Here is a 16,627-nt window from a genome sequence, read left to right on the forward strand (position 1 = left end):
AGAAGACTCCTGAAAGTCCCTTGGACAGCAAGGAGATCAAACCAGTCAATCTTAAAAGAAGTGAAAGTGAAAGTCGCTCAGTTGTGCGACTCTTTGTGACTCCATGGACTATACAGTCCATGGAATTCTCCAGGCCAGAATACTGGAGTGGGCCGCCTTTCCCTTCTCCAGGGAATCTTCCCAACCCAGGAATCGAACCCAGGTCTCCCACATTGCAGGTGGATTCTTTACCAGCTGAGCCACAAGGGAAGCCCATCAAAATGTGAAGTATCAATTAAATTAATTGAAATGAAATTTCTTAATAAACCACCAATTTCTCTTTTCTCTTTTCCCATTTTTTCTTGGATTTCTGAGAGATTTGATTGATTTATGTACTTAAGTTTTCTCAATAGTTTTGTATAATTCTGTGACTAGAAGAGAATATTGTCATTTATATGATTTTTTTATCTGTTTCAGTGCTGTAATTTTTCTCTGCATATTGTGGACTTTTTGAGCAAAAATGGCATATGAACAGAAGCACAGGGATGTCTCCTATTTCTGTGGACTCCATATCAAGATCTTTATAACCTCTTCTTGATGTTAATGTTTTTCTCTAGTACTGGAAATTTTTGATTACCTTAGCATTATTTTTCAGGTCTGTGATAGATATAGGGTGGGAAAAAATTGTATATACAAAGTATGCCAAGGAATCATTTAGAAACTGGAACTATAGCTAAATTTGGGAATATAAGTTTTTAAAAGTTTACCACGTTAAGTCTTAATGGGGTCAGTTCAAGAAAAATACTGGGATGTGATGAGAATTTGATGTCATGTCAGTTGTGAAAAAATAGATTTATAAATTGATGACTGTTTCTAACAAGTTATTTATAATGTAGTCCTAATTAGGTTTCTCTTTGTCATTTTCAGCTGTACAAAGAAATTGAAATTTGTCCAAAAGTCACTCAGAACATCCAGATTGAGAAGTCAGATACAGCTGGTGATAATTATGGTATGTTTATTTTTCTTTGATCTTTGGTGTTCTTCACGTGAAAACAATTCCTGCATAAACATGCACTTATTTACAATTCAATAAAACCTTTGGGGACAACCCATCTGGCTTCTGTGCTTTGCACCTCAGCCAAACCGGGGGTGGGGGGTGGAAAGATACTTACCCTCAGTATGATGAAGGCTTTAGCTTTCTATTTTGTAACTTTAACCTTCATGGTTTTCCTGTCATAAAAGAGAAGTGGATTTATTGAGAACAGATTATTTTATATTATACTGTAGCCTAGTAATGAAGAAGGGCTTCCTAGGTGACTCAGTGGTAAAAAAAATCCGCCTGCCAGTACAGGAGACATGAATTTGATCCCTGGGTCAGGAAGACCCCTGGAGTTGGAAATGGCAACCCACTCCAGCATTCTTGCCTGGAAAATCCCATGGACAGAGGAGCCTCGTGGGCAAAGAGTCAGCCACACGGAGTAACTGGGCAACAGTAACACATAATAAAGAAATTATCCTTTCGCACCTGCGTCCCCCAATATATGTATTATTCTCCATCCCTCACAGGTGATGTTAAAGGAACTCATTCTGATGTGAATTGGGGTACCGTAGACTATCCCTAGGTTTGCCGATTCACTAAGAAGACTCACTGCGCTTATGGTCGTGTTCATGGCCACAATTTATCACAGCAAAACTATACAAAATAACATCAGTAAAAGGGAGAAGCACATGGGCTGAGGTGCTTGGCCACCAGATGCAGACTCCCGAAAGTCCAGCCCAGTCACATGGGAAGTCCACAGTTCCCTCAGCGGCAACGCATGGGAACTACATTGTCTTGTAGGAGGTTTGTTAGGGATTCCTTGCCCAGGGTTTTGGTTAGGAGGCTGGTCACACAGGGGCCCTCTGCCTCGCGTGTACCAGGACTCCAGCCTTCCGGGAGGAAAGCAGGTGTTCGGCGTACCCCACGCTGTCTGTACAGACTTTTAGACACAATGAGATCTACCAGGGTGTTAGGAACCCTCCCAAAATCCAAGTTCCCAGATGCCAGGCAGGAACCACACTTGTAAGCCGGCCTTTTTTCAAAGAGCAGCAGTTGGGCCCGATCCGTTAGGGCTTTCCTACGCAGTTGTCTGATGCTGGTGTCGTTAAAGGTGCAGTATTTTCCATGGATTCAACAGTGGTCTGCTTAGCATTACCCTTGGTGACTTGGACAGTGGAAGAATTGCTGCTTGAGTACAACACGTAGGGAAACCCGTACTCTATCGGGGCAGATTGGTCAGGCGGGGCCAGGTCAGCTGAGGCAGCGGCAGTCACCAAAGCGCCCTGGCTGCGAACAGTGGAATCCTTTCTCCTGTTCACCCTGCCTCCTCTATGGGTTGGCCGCAACCCTTTCTTTCTGTTGTCCTCACTCCAGGCCTAGGTCCTGGAGCAGCTGCCACCTGGGACATTGTCTGTTTCTTGGCAGAAGGCAAAGAGGGGAGGTGGTGAACCAGTCACTGGCTCACTCCCAGTATACTCTTCAGAGCACGTGACTGGAGTGGTGGGAGGGTGGGTGGGCAGAGAAGTGTAGGCCTACTGGGTGCTTGAAAGAAGGAGAGCTAGGGGCTGGTGGTCCAGCAGTTAGGAATCCTCCTTGCAATGCAGGGGACCCTGGTCTGATCCTTTGTCGGGGAACTAAGATCCCACACATGCAGGGCAATCAAACCTGTGTGCCACTAGGGAGCCCACCTGCTGCAACAAAGACCCAATGTGGCCAAATAAATATACACATATTTTTTTTTAAAAAGAGAGGAACTAGAAAACCATAAAGAAGGCTGAGTGCTGAAGAACTGATGCTTTCAAATTGTGGTGCTGGAAAAGACTCTTGAGAGTCTCTTGGACAGCAGGGAGATCAAACAAGTCAATCCTAAAGGAGATCAACCCTGAATATTCATTGGAAGGATTGATGCTGAAGCTCCAATACTTTTGGTCACATGATGTGAAGAGCTGACTCACTGGAGAAGACCCTGATGCTGGGAAAGATTGAGGGCAGGAGGAGAAGGGGGTGACAGAGGATGAGATGGTTGAATGGCATCACCGACTCGGGGGACATGAATTTGAGCAAGCTCTGGGAGATGGTGGAGGTCAGAAGGGCCTGGCGTGCTGCCATCCATGGGGTCTCAAAGAGTCGGATACACTTAGCAACTGAAGAAGAGCAGAATACCTGGTGAAAAGATACAAAGTTTACTGCATGTGCTTGCTTACCATTTCTCTCTGAATTAACTGATTGGGCTTTTTAGCATTTGAAAATCTACAGATCCTTTACTAGGCAGCAGCGCCTTCAATATTCCATCTGTAGCCTCTCCTGCAGGCAGAGGCTTATTTGAACCTCTCAGACCGCTTTCACTGGAGTGCTTTGTCCTAATGAAGAAAATCTACCTTCCGACCCCTGGCCACTTGAGTTATACCTTCATGCCATTTTACTTCTTGACCTTAAAATGAAAGACATCATCAAGCGACCAGATGTTTTTGATGGCAAGGAATAAATGTGTCCAAAAGGCTTATTATTGTAGCAGAAGGGTGACCTCAGTAATAAAAGCGGTTATTGGTAGCAATGCTACAAATAAGTGTCTGGGTCCTCCGAACTGAAATGCACCATGTCAGTTACTCTTTTCTCTCTGGTTTCAAAGTTCTTGGGATCAAACTCCAAGATGGACTGGTTTGGGGGCCTCTGAAACAGACACGGAGCCTAAAACTGCTATATTTTTGAGTTATTGTTCAGTTGCTAAGTCATGTCTGATTCTTTTTCTCTCCCATGGACTATACAGCCCATGAAGCTCCTCTGTCTTTGCGATTTCCCAGGCAAGAATACTGGAGTGGGGTGCCATTGTCTTCTCCAGGGCAGCACCTATACTTTTTATTAAAGTGACTGAAGTAGTTACTGAACCTGTTTCCATTTCCACACTGAAGGGGTTACAGGGCATCAGAAATCAACCCAGAAGGTATTGTCAGCTCTGCGTCTCAGATGACCTGACATAAAGAAGCAGGGATCTTGTCCTGGACCTCCCCTGCTTTTGTGAATGACAGAGTCCCATGCTTGGAGGGTGTGGCAGTGTCAAACGATGAATTTCGTGATGCTCAGTCTTGCTTTCCATCCCTGTATTGCTGTCAGCTGCATCCTGTCTGTACTAGTGCCTGGACTTCACCTTGAACAGCCTCCAGTTCAGTTCAGTTCAGTCACTCAGTCGTGTCCGACTCTTTGCGACCCCATGGACTGCAGCACACCAGGCCTCCCTGTCCATCACCAACTCCCGGAGCTTACTCAAACTCATGTCCATCGAGTCAGTGATGCCATCCAAGCATCTCATCCTCTGTCATCCCCTTCTCCTCCCACCTTCAATCATTCCCAGCATCATGATGCCATCCAAGCATCTCATCCTCTGTCATCCCCCTCTGCTCCCACCTTCAGTCTTTCCCAGCATTAGGGTCTTTTCAAATGAGTCAGTTATTCGCATCAGGTGGCCAAAGGATTGGAGTTTCAGCTTCAGCATCAATCCTTCCAATGAATATTCAGGACCGATTTCCTTTAGGATGGACTGGTTGGATCTCCTTGCAGTCCAAGGGACTCTCAGGATGCATAGCTAATAAGCTCAGCTAAGCCATTTATTCTCAGTGTCCAGTTCATGTTGGCAGAGGTGTTTCCACAGAAGTTAGAGTCCCCCAGTCCTAAGAGACCTGAGAGTCTCTGACCTCAAAGGTGCTAAGGAGCCTAAAGTCAGCCCATCTTTCTCTGACACTTGCATCTAAGAGCAGCTTCCTGCTATACATCAGTTTCAGTGTATGTAAGTTATTAGCATACATCAGCATACAGACCAGATACTGCTTTCTATTGTAGAACACTTCAGGGAGGAAAATATGACTTAATAATCCCACTGACGAAACAAATGGAAAGATTTAGCACTTGCCTGATTTCTCATCCTTCCTCCACCTCAGCCCTCAGGACTCTCTCAGACCTTGTTGTTGAAGTTAGTTCACATAGTTTTGTAATAGACTAAGCGTGACCATCTAGGCAGCCTTGAAGTGGAAGAATGCATCATTTCAGCAACTGAGTATTTGTTTTTCTCTGGGGACTTCTTCGGCCATTGGATTTTTGGTCTTGCGTCCCCTCTATGTCAGCAGGCATGCCTGCTCAGTTGCTAAGTCACGTCCAGCTCTTTGCGACCCCGTGGACTAGCGCGCACCAGGCCCCTCTGTCCACGGGGTTTTCCAGGCGAGAATACTGGAGAGGGTTGCCATTTCCTCCTCCCGGAGATCTTCACAACCAGAGGTCAGACCCACATCCCCTGCATTGTCTGGCAGATTCTTTTACCGCTAAGCCACCCGGGAAGCCCCCTTCTCTGTCAGTGGTGTCTATGTTTTTCTCACTTTCTCCGTTTCACTGTGTCCTGGACTCTGGTTTTGAGTCCATCTGTTTTGTTTACTGTGTTGTCATGATTTTTCTTTGGTCCTCAGTTTCAGTATGAAGAAGCTTCTGGTTATTCAAGAAGTGAGTCTGTCTTTTTGGTTTCTTCACTGAGTTTTAATCACTCCCTGCATTTTCACAGTCATACGTCACTCAGGGTGCCTCCTGGTCTCTAAGCCTTTTGGTGGGGTGGGTGCTTTGGCTGTATATGGACTCACTCCTATTTCCTGTGGCAGTCATTTTGGACTGAACTACATGTCTTTTCTTGGAATTAGATTGTTGCTATCCTTAAAAAACTAAAACCAGAACTCCCTGGTGCTGGGCTCGGCTTGGTTGCTCAGTTGTTGGACTCTTGTGACCTCATGGACTGCAGCCCGCCAGGCTCCTCTGTCCGTGGGAATTCTCCAGGCAGGAACACTGGAGTGGGTTGCCATGTCCTCCTCTGCGGGATCTTCCCAACCCAGGAATCAAACCTGCTGTCCCACATTGCAGGCAGATTCTTTTCTGTTTGAACCAGCAGGGCAGCCCAAGAATACTGGAGTGGGTGGCCTCTCCCTTCTCCAGGAGATCTTCCCAACCCAGGAATCAAACCAGGTTCTCCCGCATTGCACGTGGATTCTTTACCAACTCAGCTACCAGGGATGCAGCAGTCTCACTCCTGGCTCTATATATCTGGAAAAAATGAAAACTGTAATTCAAAAAGATACATGCACTGCAGTGTTCATAGCAGCCATATTTACAATAGTCAGGATATGGATACAATGAAATAACATTCAGCCCCGAAAAAGAACAAAATGTTGCCGTTTGTAGCAACATGGATGGGCCTAGAGAATATTATGCTTAATGAAATGTCAGACAGAGAGAGACAAATACAATATGATATCACTTATATGTGGAATCTAAAAACTAATACAAATGAATACATATTTGTTATTGTAAGAAATGGTTAAAATTCCCACCTACCCCCCAGTGTGGAGATTGTTGACATCTTGAAATAGGGGCAACCTTAGTGGTAAAGAAAGCAACAAGTGAAAACCTCAGCCATCTGCTGTGACTCTGGTTTAAGGTGACTTGCCGTAGGCTCACAACACATCGCCTCTCCGGACAGTGTGTTCATTTTATATTTAATAGGAGAAAATTTGAATTAGAAGTATAATTAAGAAACTTGGTCTCAGCATTTTATAAAATGATAGCATTTTAGAAGGGAAATGCCTGTATTTTAATGGATTCTATTCATCCTTTCCCTGATACAGTCCTTGATTCTGTATCTATTCTAACAGATAAAAGAAAAAGAAAACCTCTGTTGAAATGCAGAAAAATACCACTGTGTTAAGGCTAATATCATTTAAATGGCTCATGTCTAAAATTATTTTTATTTGAGTGGAACTGAGTTTTTTCATATTCCTGTCTTTAATTTTGGCTGTGTTGGGTCTTTGTTGATGTTTAGGTGCTTCCTCTAGTTTTGGAGATCAGGGCTCCTTTCTAGTTGTGATATGCAGGGTTCTCATTGGGTGGCTTCTCTTGTTGTGGAGCACAGGCTCTAAGCAAGCAGCTTTTCACACTTGTGGCTCCCAGGTTCAGTTCCTTGAGGCATGTGGGGTCTTCCCAGACACAAGACTGAGCCTGTGTGCCCTGCATTGCACGGTGGATTCTTAACCACTGGACCACCGGGAAGCCCCGAGTGGGACTTCTTGAAGAGTCTTCTGAAAGTTAGAAGTTGCTGTAAGAATGGAATTTAAAATAAGAGAATAAAAGAAAGACTCTGGAAAGTCCTCAGGGGTGAGCTTGTCTTGTTCTCTTTCTGAGGGAGTTATGGTCCCCTAGTGGGTGATGGCATTTGGCAGTTTTGCCTACCTGTGGGTATCTATTTCCTGGTTCTGTGAATGGTGCAAAAAAAACATGTGTTCATTATGACACAGTCTGAGAAGTCACAGTGAATCCCTGGGCCCCAGTTCATTAATTAATTATTCTATTTTGTTCTTTGCTTTTTTTTTTTTTAACCACTATATTTTTCTCTGCCTAAGCCTTATTTTTCTCCCAGAGCAGAAAACATGTCTGATATTTACAGTTGTATTAATTTCCATTGCCCTTTTAGGATTATCTGCCAAAGTATTTTATCCTGAGGGAAAGTAGGTTTTGGTTGTGGACTTTCCATTGATTGATCAGAAAGAGTTTTATATGTGAAACAGAAGTGACCAAAGCTTGTAGACATGGGATTGGGAGCACTTAAAACCTCAGAGCCTTGTTCTGCCTTATTTTCTGAAGGATGTGGCAAAGCCCAAGGTTAGTTAACTAACGGAGCTCTGGAAGCCTCGATGAGTATAAGATAATCTTATGATCTGCCACTAGGAGAATGTGCGATCCATCAGTTTCAATATGAAAAGGATTTGTAAAATGTGTTGTTACTTATCCCCGTTTGCAGAATTTTACTAAATTAAAGCAGTGTCCACACAGCGGTATATAGGTGAACACATACTGTACAGGTGTTGTGTTCTGACATATCCTAGGACATAGATTGACTAAAAAAAAAGGCCAAAAGGACCCAAACGAGATAAGCTGTTTCTCTTTTGTGTGACGGAGAGAACAGTGAAAAAAAGCAAAACTGTGGCATTAATTATCAAGCAAGGTAATGAACAAGGTCATTTTTTCCCACTTGAGTTGATAGTTGGTTATGTGGAGATAGATGTGCTCGGTAATATTAATTTTTATTGTGGCTTCATTTAGAGCTGTTTAAAAAGACAGTTCTCTGCTTTGTGACACAGTACAAATAGGGAAGGACCATCACCCAAACAGTGAATGTGCCGAGTTCACCTGGATCCTTCCTGCTGTCTGCTCAGCACTTGGAGGGTATGGGCGTCACCTGCTGTCTTAACCCTCTGTCTCTGCTTCCCAGGGTTTTCACTTTCTTCTGTGGAAGAAGATGGTGTTCGAAGGCTCTACGTGAATAGTGTAAAGGAAACTGGCTTAGCTTCCAAGAAAGGTAAGTTACTCACCGTCTTGTCTTGACTTGTCTGTCTTCAGTTCCCTTTTGGATTTCTCTAGTTGGTGACTGAGAAAGATCAGCCCCAAATGTTCATCTTTGAAGAGTGTTTAAATGTTGTCTCAGGGCAAACGCTTCCAGGGAATATGAGTATTTTTTCCATCAGCTCAATTGTGCAAGGAATGTTACCTTCTTGGATTTTAAATCTAATTCTGAGCCCCTTTCCATGGGGTTGGTGGGAAATTCCCTTTGAATCAGAAGGGGTTGTCTTTCCCTACCATCTGGGGTGGAATGAAGGTCTGGGGGGTCTGGTTGGAGCTGCTCGGGAAGACCCCTCTGTGCTTTGGTGCACACTGCTCAAAGTTGACACTGACCTTCACCTGAGCTTGTGAAGCTCCTTCGTGTTCTGTTGCCGCCATTCATGGAGGGATCTTTGTAGAAGTTGAGAACCTCGGGGTTCGGGATCCAGACTGCTTGCCCTCCGTAGAGAGCTCTTGTCTGCTACGCCTGCCTGCCCCTCTACAAGAGCTCCTAGCACTGTCTATCTAGGCTACTTGTGGAACCCCAGCACTCCATCCTCTTTCTAATGGGAAAATCTTTTCATCCTAGATTTTCTTTTTTTTTTTTTTGGCTTCCTGTGTTAGTTTCCTAGGGCTGCAGGAACCAATTACCACAAACTGGGTGATTCAAAACAACAGAAGTGTATTCTCAGACAGATCAGGAGGCTAGAAGTTTGAATTCAAGGTATTGGCAGGGTCATTTCCTTCTGAGCCCCTGCAGGAAGAATCTCTTCCATGGTTCTCTCTAGATGCTGCTGGCTGCTAATAGCCCAGGGCATCCTTGGCTTATAGCTGCATCACTCTGATTTCCTCCTCTGTCCTTACAGGGTGTCCTTACAGGAAAGCCTGTGTGTCTCCCTGTCTTCACATGACCTTCACCAGTCATTGGGTTTAGGACGCACCCTACCCTAGTATGGGTTCATCCTGACCTCATTACACCTGCAGAGACCCTATTTTCAAATAAGGTCACATTCTGAGTGGACATGACTTTTGGGGGGACATTCTTGAGCTCCCCTGGTGGCTCAGATGGTAAAGAATCTGCCTGCAGTGCAGGAGACCTGGGTTCAATCCCTGTATCAGGTAGATCCCCTGGAGAAGGAAATGGCAACCCACTCCAGGATTCCTGCCTGGAGGATTCCTTGGACAGAGGAACCTGGCGGGCTACAGTCCCTGGTATTGCAAAGAGTCAGAAGCGACAGAGTGACTAACTTTCTTCTCGCTTTTTCTTCAAGTCACTATACTCATTGTAAATGAATCGGGCAGGTAGGTAGGGCTCAAACTCCACCTTCATTTCATTCTTCTTGCTGTGGAATTTTGGCTTCATTCAGGCAAATTCACACCCACTGAATGTACAAGTTCAGTGTGTTTCGGTCAGTTCTGCTTGGGCATGGTGCCTGTGTCTAGTTCTGCCCAAGGCTGGCTGAATGGAGCAGCTGGGGACGGATGGAAGGCAGACTGACCTATCTCCCTCCTTCCACGTGCTGGGGCAGCTTAGTTCTGGGTGTTCATCTGGCAGGGCCCCTCTGCTGCTGACCTAGCCCTGTGTTGTCAGCATCAGAGAAGGGCTCCCTGCAGTTTGGCTCTGCACGGGGGTGACAAAGGTGTGACCTGTGGGAGATAAAGTCCAAGTGATGCATCTGCTGCTAACTGCCATGGGTGTGACTGTTCCTTCATTTTCCTTCTGTGTTTTTGAGACCAGAGGCAGTCAGAGTTTGGTGCCTTCACTGAGGGTGTCTCAGCTAAGAGCAGAGGTGGCGGGGTTTATTCCCCTTTGAACCCCAAGCTGATTTTTATCTCTTGCAGCCCTGCAGTGACTCTGCTGGGTGCGGGGGTGGGGAAATACACTGCCCTGGTTTTAGTCACATCCTGTGTTAGTCCTTTGAATCCAAGAACCCTGGTGTTAGATGAAAACAAACTGTTGAGTGCTGCAACCCCCTTGCCCCCTATGACGCTCTTCTCTACAGATACAGGAGGGATGTCCATTTGTCCACGTGGGCGGCAAACCATCCCAGTACCCGGCCTGCGGAGGGCTGTGTCGGGAGAGAGATTTGGGGTTGTGGTGGTGGTTCAGTCGTGAAGTCGTGTCCCACTCTTTGTGAGCCCAGGGACTGCAGCACGCCAGGCTCCTCTGTCCTTCACTGTCTCCTGGAGTTTGCTCAGATTCGTGTCCCGTGAGTCCGTGATGCTATTGCAGTACTCGGGGTATATGACGTTAAAGCGCAGCCTCTATGTGAAGGTGATGGAGAGCTAGCCAATGTTGGAGAGCTCCCTGTGGATCATACAGACGCTGACGATAAAAATCCTTCAGCTGCCATTCTCCATTTAGCCTCCTTTATAGCCAGCCAGAGCAGTTCATGATATTCGTTGTGTTACAGCTACTGAGTCTTTTCCACATTTGACCCTTGCAGATCCTTCAACAATTCGTTAGAAGATAGGATGAACTCTGGTCATTGCCCCCTGGACACCATCCAGATGCCAGTATTTCTTAAAATGACCAGAATGTGGTACACACCAGTGGAAGTCTGGTGGCATGCAGCCTAATTAGAACCGGATATTCTGTCATTCACTGAGCCTACACTTTATTGTTGTTAGTCGCCATGGGCTTTTGGCCTGGAATGGGCTGACTATTAGTTCCCGTATTCCTGCTCTCTCTCTGTCTCTCTCTCACCCTCTGTTGTGTGTTGGATCTCACGTTGACTGTCCTTGTAGAACTGACTTTTGAAACCAGAGTGTGTTTACATGTGTCTCTGTTCATCTTGGGCCTGTTCTGCTCTTGCAGTCCTTTGAGGTTGGAATCAGGCATCTTCTTTGCTGCCATCTAAGTGTCTTCCTGATGGCTCCGCAGGACAAAGCCTGGCTAAGATGGCCATGGGCTAGAGCTTTCTCGACAGATGGGATATTTCACAGCTTTTACTGGGCAAGTATGGAGTATTTTTGAGTAGGCTCAAAATGAAAAACAAAGTTTTCCTGTTTCTGCTACCGAACATTAATAATGAGAGTTAGTGTCTGTTGAATATCTTCAACATGCCAAGTGCAACATGAGAAGTTCTACATGGATTATTGTGTTTAATCTCATTTAAACCATTACCAGTATTCTTGCCTGGAGAATCCCCATGGACAGAGGAGCCTGGCAGGCTACAGTCATGGGGTTGAAAAGAGTCAGACACAGCTGAGCGACTAACATACCTTCTTCAAGAAACAGAACTGTTTTCTGCCACAGTTCTGGAGGACAGTCTGAAGCCAGGGTGTCTGCAGGGCTGGGGCCCCTGGGAGGCTCGGGGGCAGGGGGTCAGTGGGTAGGGTCCGTCCTTGCCTTTCCCTTCATCTGGTGTTTGCTGGCTTGTGGCAGCGTCCCCCAGTCTCACTCTCCGTCCTCCCCTGCCCTTCTCTGCTGCTTTCTGGGTCTTTCTTTTGTGCCTGTCCCACAGGATGGTTGTCACTGGGTTTAGGACCCATCAGATAACCCAGCATGGGCTGATCTCAAGAGCTTCTGCTGAATTACAGCTGCAGCTCCCAAATAAGGTCCTATTCCTAGGTTCTGGAACACGGACATGTCTTTTCAGGGATTACCCTTTAACCCACTATACACTCGTATTCAAACAGTCATACAAACCTAGAAATTCTTTTTTAAAAGTTATTTAAAGAAATCAATTTATTTTTTGGCTGCATGGCTTGTGGGCTTTAGTTCCCCAACCAGGGATTGAACCCAGGCCCTTGGCAGTGAGCGCGTGGCGTCCTAACCACTGGACCGCCAGGGAATTCCAGCCAACCTAGCGATTCATTTTAAAAAACAAAACAAAACTTGCCAATGTTTTTAGTTTTTGTCTTTTCCTCTTTTTCTGCTTATATTACGGCCCCTGATGCCTAATCAAAGGAGTTGTCTCCAAGAGAAGACTTCAAAGATGACAGTGGCCTTTCACATGTGGAAATTTTGTATTTTCAATTCAAACGTTTTAATGCCAAAATCTTTCACCGAGAAGTGGAATGGTTAGTCTCCTAGAATTCCATCTCTGGCATGGAGAGAAACTCTTGTTTCTCTCCCCTTGCCTTCTCACCCGTGATGTTTCTTTGAGTATTTTTATGACAGAGAGTTGATTTCAAGTGTTGGGGAAACCTTAGTAAAGCTGGCCTAGAGGTGTGACCCAGGGAAGCTGGGAAGTGAGACCTTCTCTGCGGAATCAGAGTGCGACTTGCGGGTGCCTGAGGGGCTGTGTGGCTTCGTGTTGGGTGAAGATCATCCTTTGCCCTTCAGTCACTCCCTTTTCACACATTTGTTTCTCCATGTTAGTCTAGAAAGAGGCATCACCCTCTTTCCTTCTTTTTAGCCGAAAGGAACCCGTGTTTTTCTCCTGTTCTCCCCTAACCCCTCCCCTTCTCACTGCTGCCATGTTTTGTAAATATCAGGCAGACCTGCCCCAAGTCAGTCGCAAGTTCCTGTCCTCCAAGACTGGGCTGGTTCACAGCTACTCCTCTGGGTCCCAAGCTTTGGCAGCTCCCCAGAATGCTTTGCAAAAGTAGCAGAACCTTTGGGGACCTTCCAAAGGCCACTCACCCCAAGGTCCTGATGCAGTTTTATATAAAAGGTGATGGTGGTGGTTCAGTCTCTCAATCGTGTCCGACTCTTGCGACCCCATGGATGGTAGCCCGCCAGGTGCCTCTGCCCGTGGAGTTCTCCCGGCAAGAATACTGGAGTGGGTTGCCATTTCCTCTTCCAGGGGATTTGCCCGACCCAGGAATCGAACCTGAGTCTCTTGCATCTCCTGCATTGGCAGGTGGATTCTTTACCACTAGCACCACCTGGGAAGCCCATATAAAAGGTGGTGGGCAGGGGGTGGACAGGGTGTGGGGAGCAAATATGATTGCATTTGGTTCTGTAAACTCTCATCCCTGGATGTGTTTGGAATGGGATGATCTTCAGTGATTGTAGCCGAGGAGACGCCTGCATTTTGTTTCCATAGCAACGATTTTTAGGCTTTAGCTGACTGTGCACACGTGTCCACGGTAGACAAGCATGTGCATGACACACACATTGCTGAAATCAGGGAGCCCTCGAAATGGGACAATAACTAGGATAGAACATATGGGCTTCCCCGGGGGCTCAATGGTAAAGAACCTGCCTGCCGTGCAGGAGACCCAGGTTCGATCTCTGGATTGGGAAGATACCCTGGAGAAGGGCATGGCAACCCACTCCAGTATTCTTGCCCAAAGAATCCCATGGACAGAGGAGCCTGGCGGGCCACAGACCATGGGGTCACAAAGAGGGGTCACAGGACTGAGCGGCTAAGAGCAGAGCACATAGATTCAAGGAGTGGTACGGTTGTTTGGTTGTTTGGTCGGTGTATCCAGGGCAGCTCAGGCCTGCTGTGACATCCCAGTGTAGAACCTTCCAGAACCAAGCCCACGTGGTCCCCCGAGGAGTCCCTTGGCGCACGCCGGGCTGTGTGCAGCGGCGGCACCTCTAACAGGCGAGCTCGGCGTGCCCTTTAGAAGCAGGGCTCTTCTGCTGCTGCCATCTGATTCGACGCTGCTGCTGCTTTTATGTGTGTGTGTGCGTCTGAGATTAAACATTTTTCCATCTTGCGTTGGCAGGCCTGAAGGCGGGAGATGAGATCCTCGAGATCAATAAGCGGGCTGCGGGCACCCTGAACTCCTCTGTGCTCAGAGATTTCCTCACACAGCCGTCCCTGGGCCTCCTGGTGAGGACCTGCCCGGAGCTGGAGGGAGGAGCAGAACTGCTGGAGAACCCGCCCCATCGGCTGGACGGCCCGGCCGACCTCGGCGAGAGCCCCCTCGCCTTTCTCAGCAGCGACACAGGTATGGCCGTGCCCCGGGTGCCCCCCGCGGCTTGCGTCTTTCGGTGGGTTTCCTGAGCCTGGCAGGTCCTGGGAGACGCGTGAGGGAGATGAACAGGTTCCTGAGCTCCCCCGTCCGGGTGTAAAGGGGCCTGGGACTTACGTGCCGGTGGAATTGCCGCTTGGCTGCAATGGAAAGCTCTGTGGTGCTGCTGCTGTTTGTCCTTTGGGGGAGACATAAGTAGATCGAGGCCGCTGTCTCTTGACTGTGGGTGGAGATGTAGAGACGCCAGCAGGCACTGAAGATGCTGGGGCTTTGGTCGTGCCCCTGCTTTCACGGCTCCGTCTCCTGTGTCGCCCCCGTCCTGTGGTTCCTTGTGTGGAAAGGGGAGAGGATGTGGACTGAGAAGCCTGGGGTGGAAATATGCCCCGAGCTGGAGTTTGGTCTGCTTTTCCCTGGGGCTCTTCTGACCTCCAGTCTGGAGATGAGCCCCTTGGCAGAAACCCCCTCCCCTGCGCCATCTGCTGTTTTTCCTGTTTGTACCTTGCCTTCCACTCCCTCTGACAACCTTATGCTCACTCTAGAAGGAGCAGCTTGGGTGCTGCCTGCCCCAGAAAGGCTTCTGGGACCCCCACCGAGCTCCTTCCTCTGGCCCCCCAGACGTCTTCCATGGGGGCTCTCTTTCGGCAGCACTGTTCTTGCCTGCGTCTCTGCACCTCCTGAGTTTGTTCCCCGGGACTGGGCTTAGAGTTTCTTCACTTTCAGGTGCCTGTTATTGTTCAGCAGGAGAATCTGGAACAAGCCCACAGGTGAAGAGATAAGGACTCTCGCTTAATCTTGCCGTGACTTGTTCTAGAGCTGGGGTGGCTTTTAGTAAGCTGGGTTTGGGGACTTATTTTTAAAAGTTGGGTTAAAAAAGGCCTTCCTTTCCCACTTCTGAGTGTAGGTACTTTGAGTATTCTTGTTTTGCAAAGTCCCTTCTGAAGCTCGGCTCGGTAAGAATAGATCACAACAGACGCCTACTGATAGTTCATCCTTTTATTGTTGGTTCCCTGGGAGAACTCGACAAGTTGAGTCTTCAGAGAGTTGATCGCAATCAATTGTAGTGCCCATGCGCCCATCATATCTTTAGGAAAGCATTCCAGGGAGCTGTTACCTTTTTTGTTTGTTTGTTTGTATCGTTGAAGCATAGTTGAATTACAGTGTTGCATTACTTCCCACCACACAGCAAAGTGACCCAGTTATATATATACACACATAGTGTGAGTGCTTACTTGTGTCTGACTCTTTGCGACCCCGTGGATTATATAGCCCGCCAGGCTCCTCTGTCCATGGAATTTTCCTGGCAAGAATACTGGAGTGGGTTGCCATTTTCTACTTTCGGGGATCTTCCCAACTCAGGGATTGAACCCATGTCGCCTGCATTGGCAGGCAGATTCTTTGCCATTGGGGCCACTTGGGAAGCTATATATATATTTATATATAGGAGGCCTGGTGTGCTGCAGTCCATGGGGTCAGAAAGAGTCGGATGTGACTGGGTGACTGAACAACATACATACATACATATATTCTTTTTCATGCTCTCTTCCGTTGTGGCTTATCACAGGATATGGAGCATACTGCCCTGGGCGCTACAGTAGGAACTTACTGTTTATCCGTTCTGCGTGTGCCAGTTTGCATCTGCTAATCCAGAGCACCCACTCCTGCCCTCTCCCCCCTCCTCCCCTGGGGGACGATGGCCACCAGTCTCTCCTCTGTCCCTGTGTTTCTTTCTGTTTCGTAGATAGGCTCGTTTGTATTGTATTTTAGATTCCACATATAAGTGATATCAAGTGGTGTTTGTTCTTCTCTTTCTGACCAGGGAGCTGTGTATGCTTACATGATAGGGAATGAATACCACGAAGGCTGTTCTTTTACGTGACCACAAGATGGCAGGCTCCACCCCATGAAAGTCGGTTCACGGTGGTTTCTGTGAAATGACCGAGCGAGGCGTGTGGGTGACATCAGGTTGTTGAAAGGATTTTATAGGGTCTGTGTGCACACACCACAAACCACGGTGTGTGCTCAACCACTTTCGGATATCTTCTGTCTCAGTTCTTCCTGTAGGTTTTGGGTATAAAGTAAGGGTTGGCAAATCAAGACGCACTGGCCAAATCCAGGCTATGGCCTCTTTTTATAAATAAAGCTTTATTGGAACACAGTCACGCCCATTCACTGATGTTTGTCTCTGGCTGCTTTCCCATTTCAGCGGCAGATTTGAGTAGTTATAACTGGGATGCATGGTCTGCACAGCTGAAAATACTATCTGGCCCTTTACAGACCTCTCATATAAAGTGTGATTGAAGTTGCTCATGATTTGTTCCTTTAAACACAATC

The 16,627-nt window shown here is 47.1% G+C and overlaps 1 protein-coding gene across 7 annotated transcripts in view; it reads left to right on the forward strand.

Annotated features, from left to right (window-relative positions):
* Nucleotides 1–16,627, forward strand: part of TIAM1 (TIAM Rac1 associated GEF 1) — a 451,745-nt gene that overhangs the window by 364,544 nt on the left and 70,574 nt on the right. For all 7 annotated transcript variants that reach the window (XM_043448791.1, XM_043448795.1, XM_043448794.1 and 4 more), the window contains 3 exons: nt 907–988; nt 8,313–8,399; nt 14,048–14,272. In XM_043448791.1, coding sequence (XP_043304726.1) covers nt 907–988; nt 8,313–8,399; nt 14,048–14,272 — 394 coding nt within the window. The remainder of the gene's footprint in view (nt 1–906; nt 989–8,312; nt 8,400–14,047; nt 14,273–16,627) is intronic.

Source organism: Cervus canadensis, chromosome 27 (genome assembly GCF_019320065.1).
Source record: "Cervus canadensis isolate Bull #8, Minnesota chromosome 27, ASM1932006v1, whole genome shotgun sequence".
Classification (NCBI taxonomy): domain Eukaryota; kingdom Metazoa; phylum Chordata; class Mammalia; order Artiodactyla; family Cervidae; genus Cervus; species Cervus canadensis.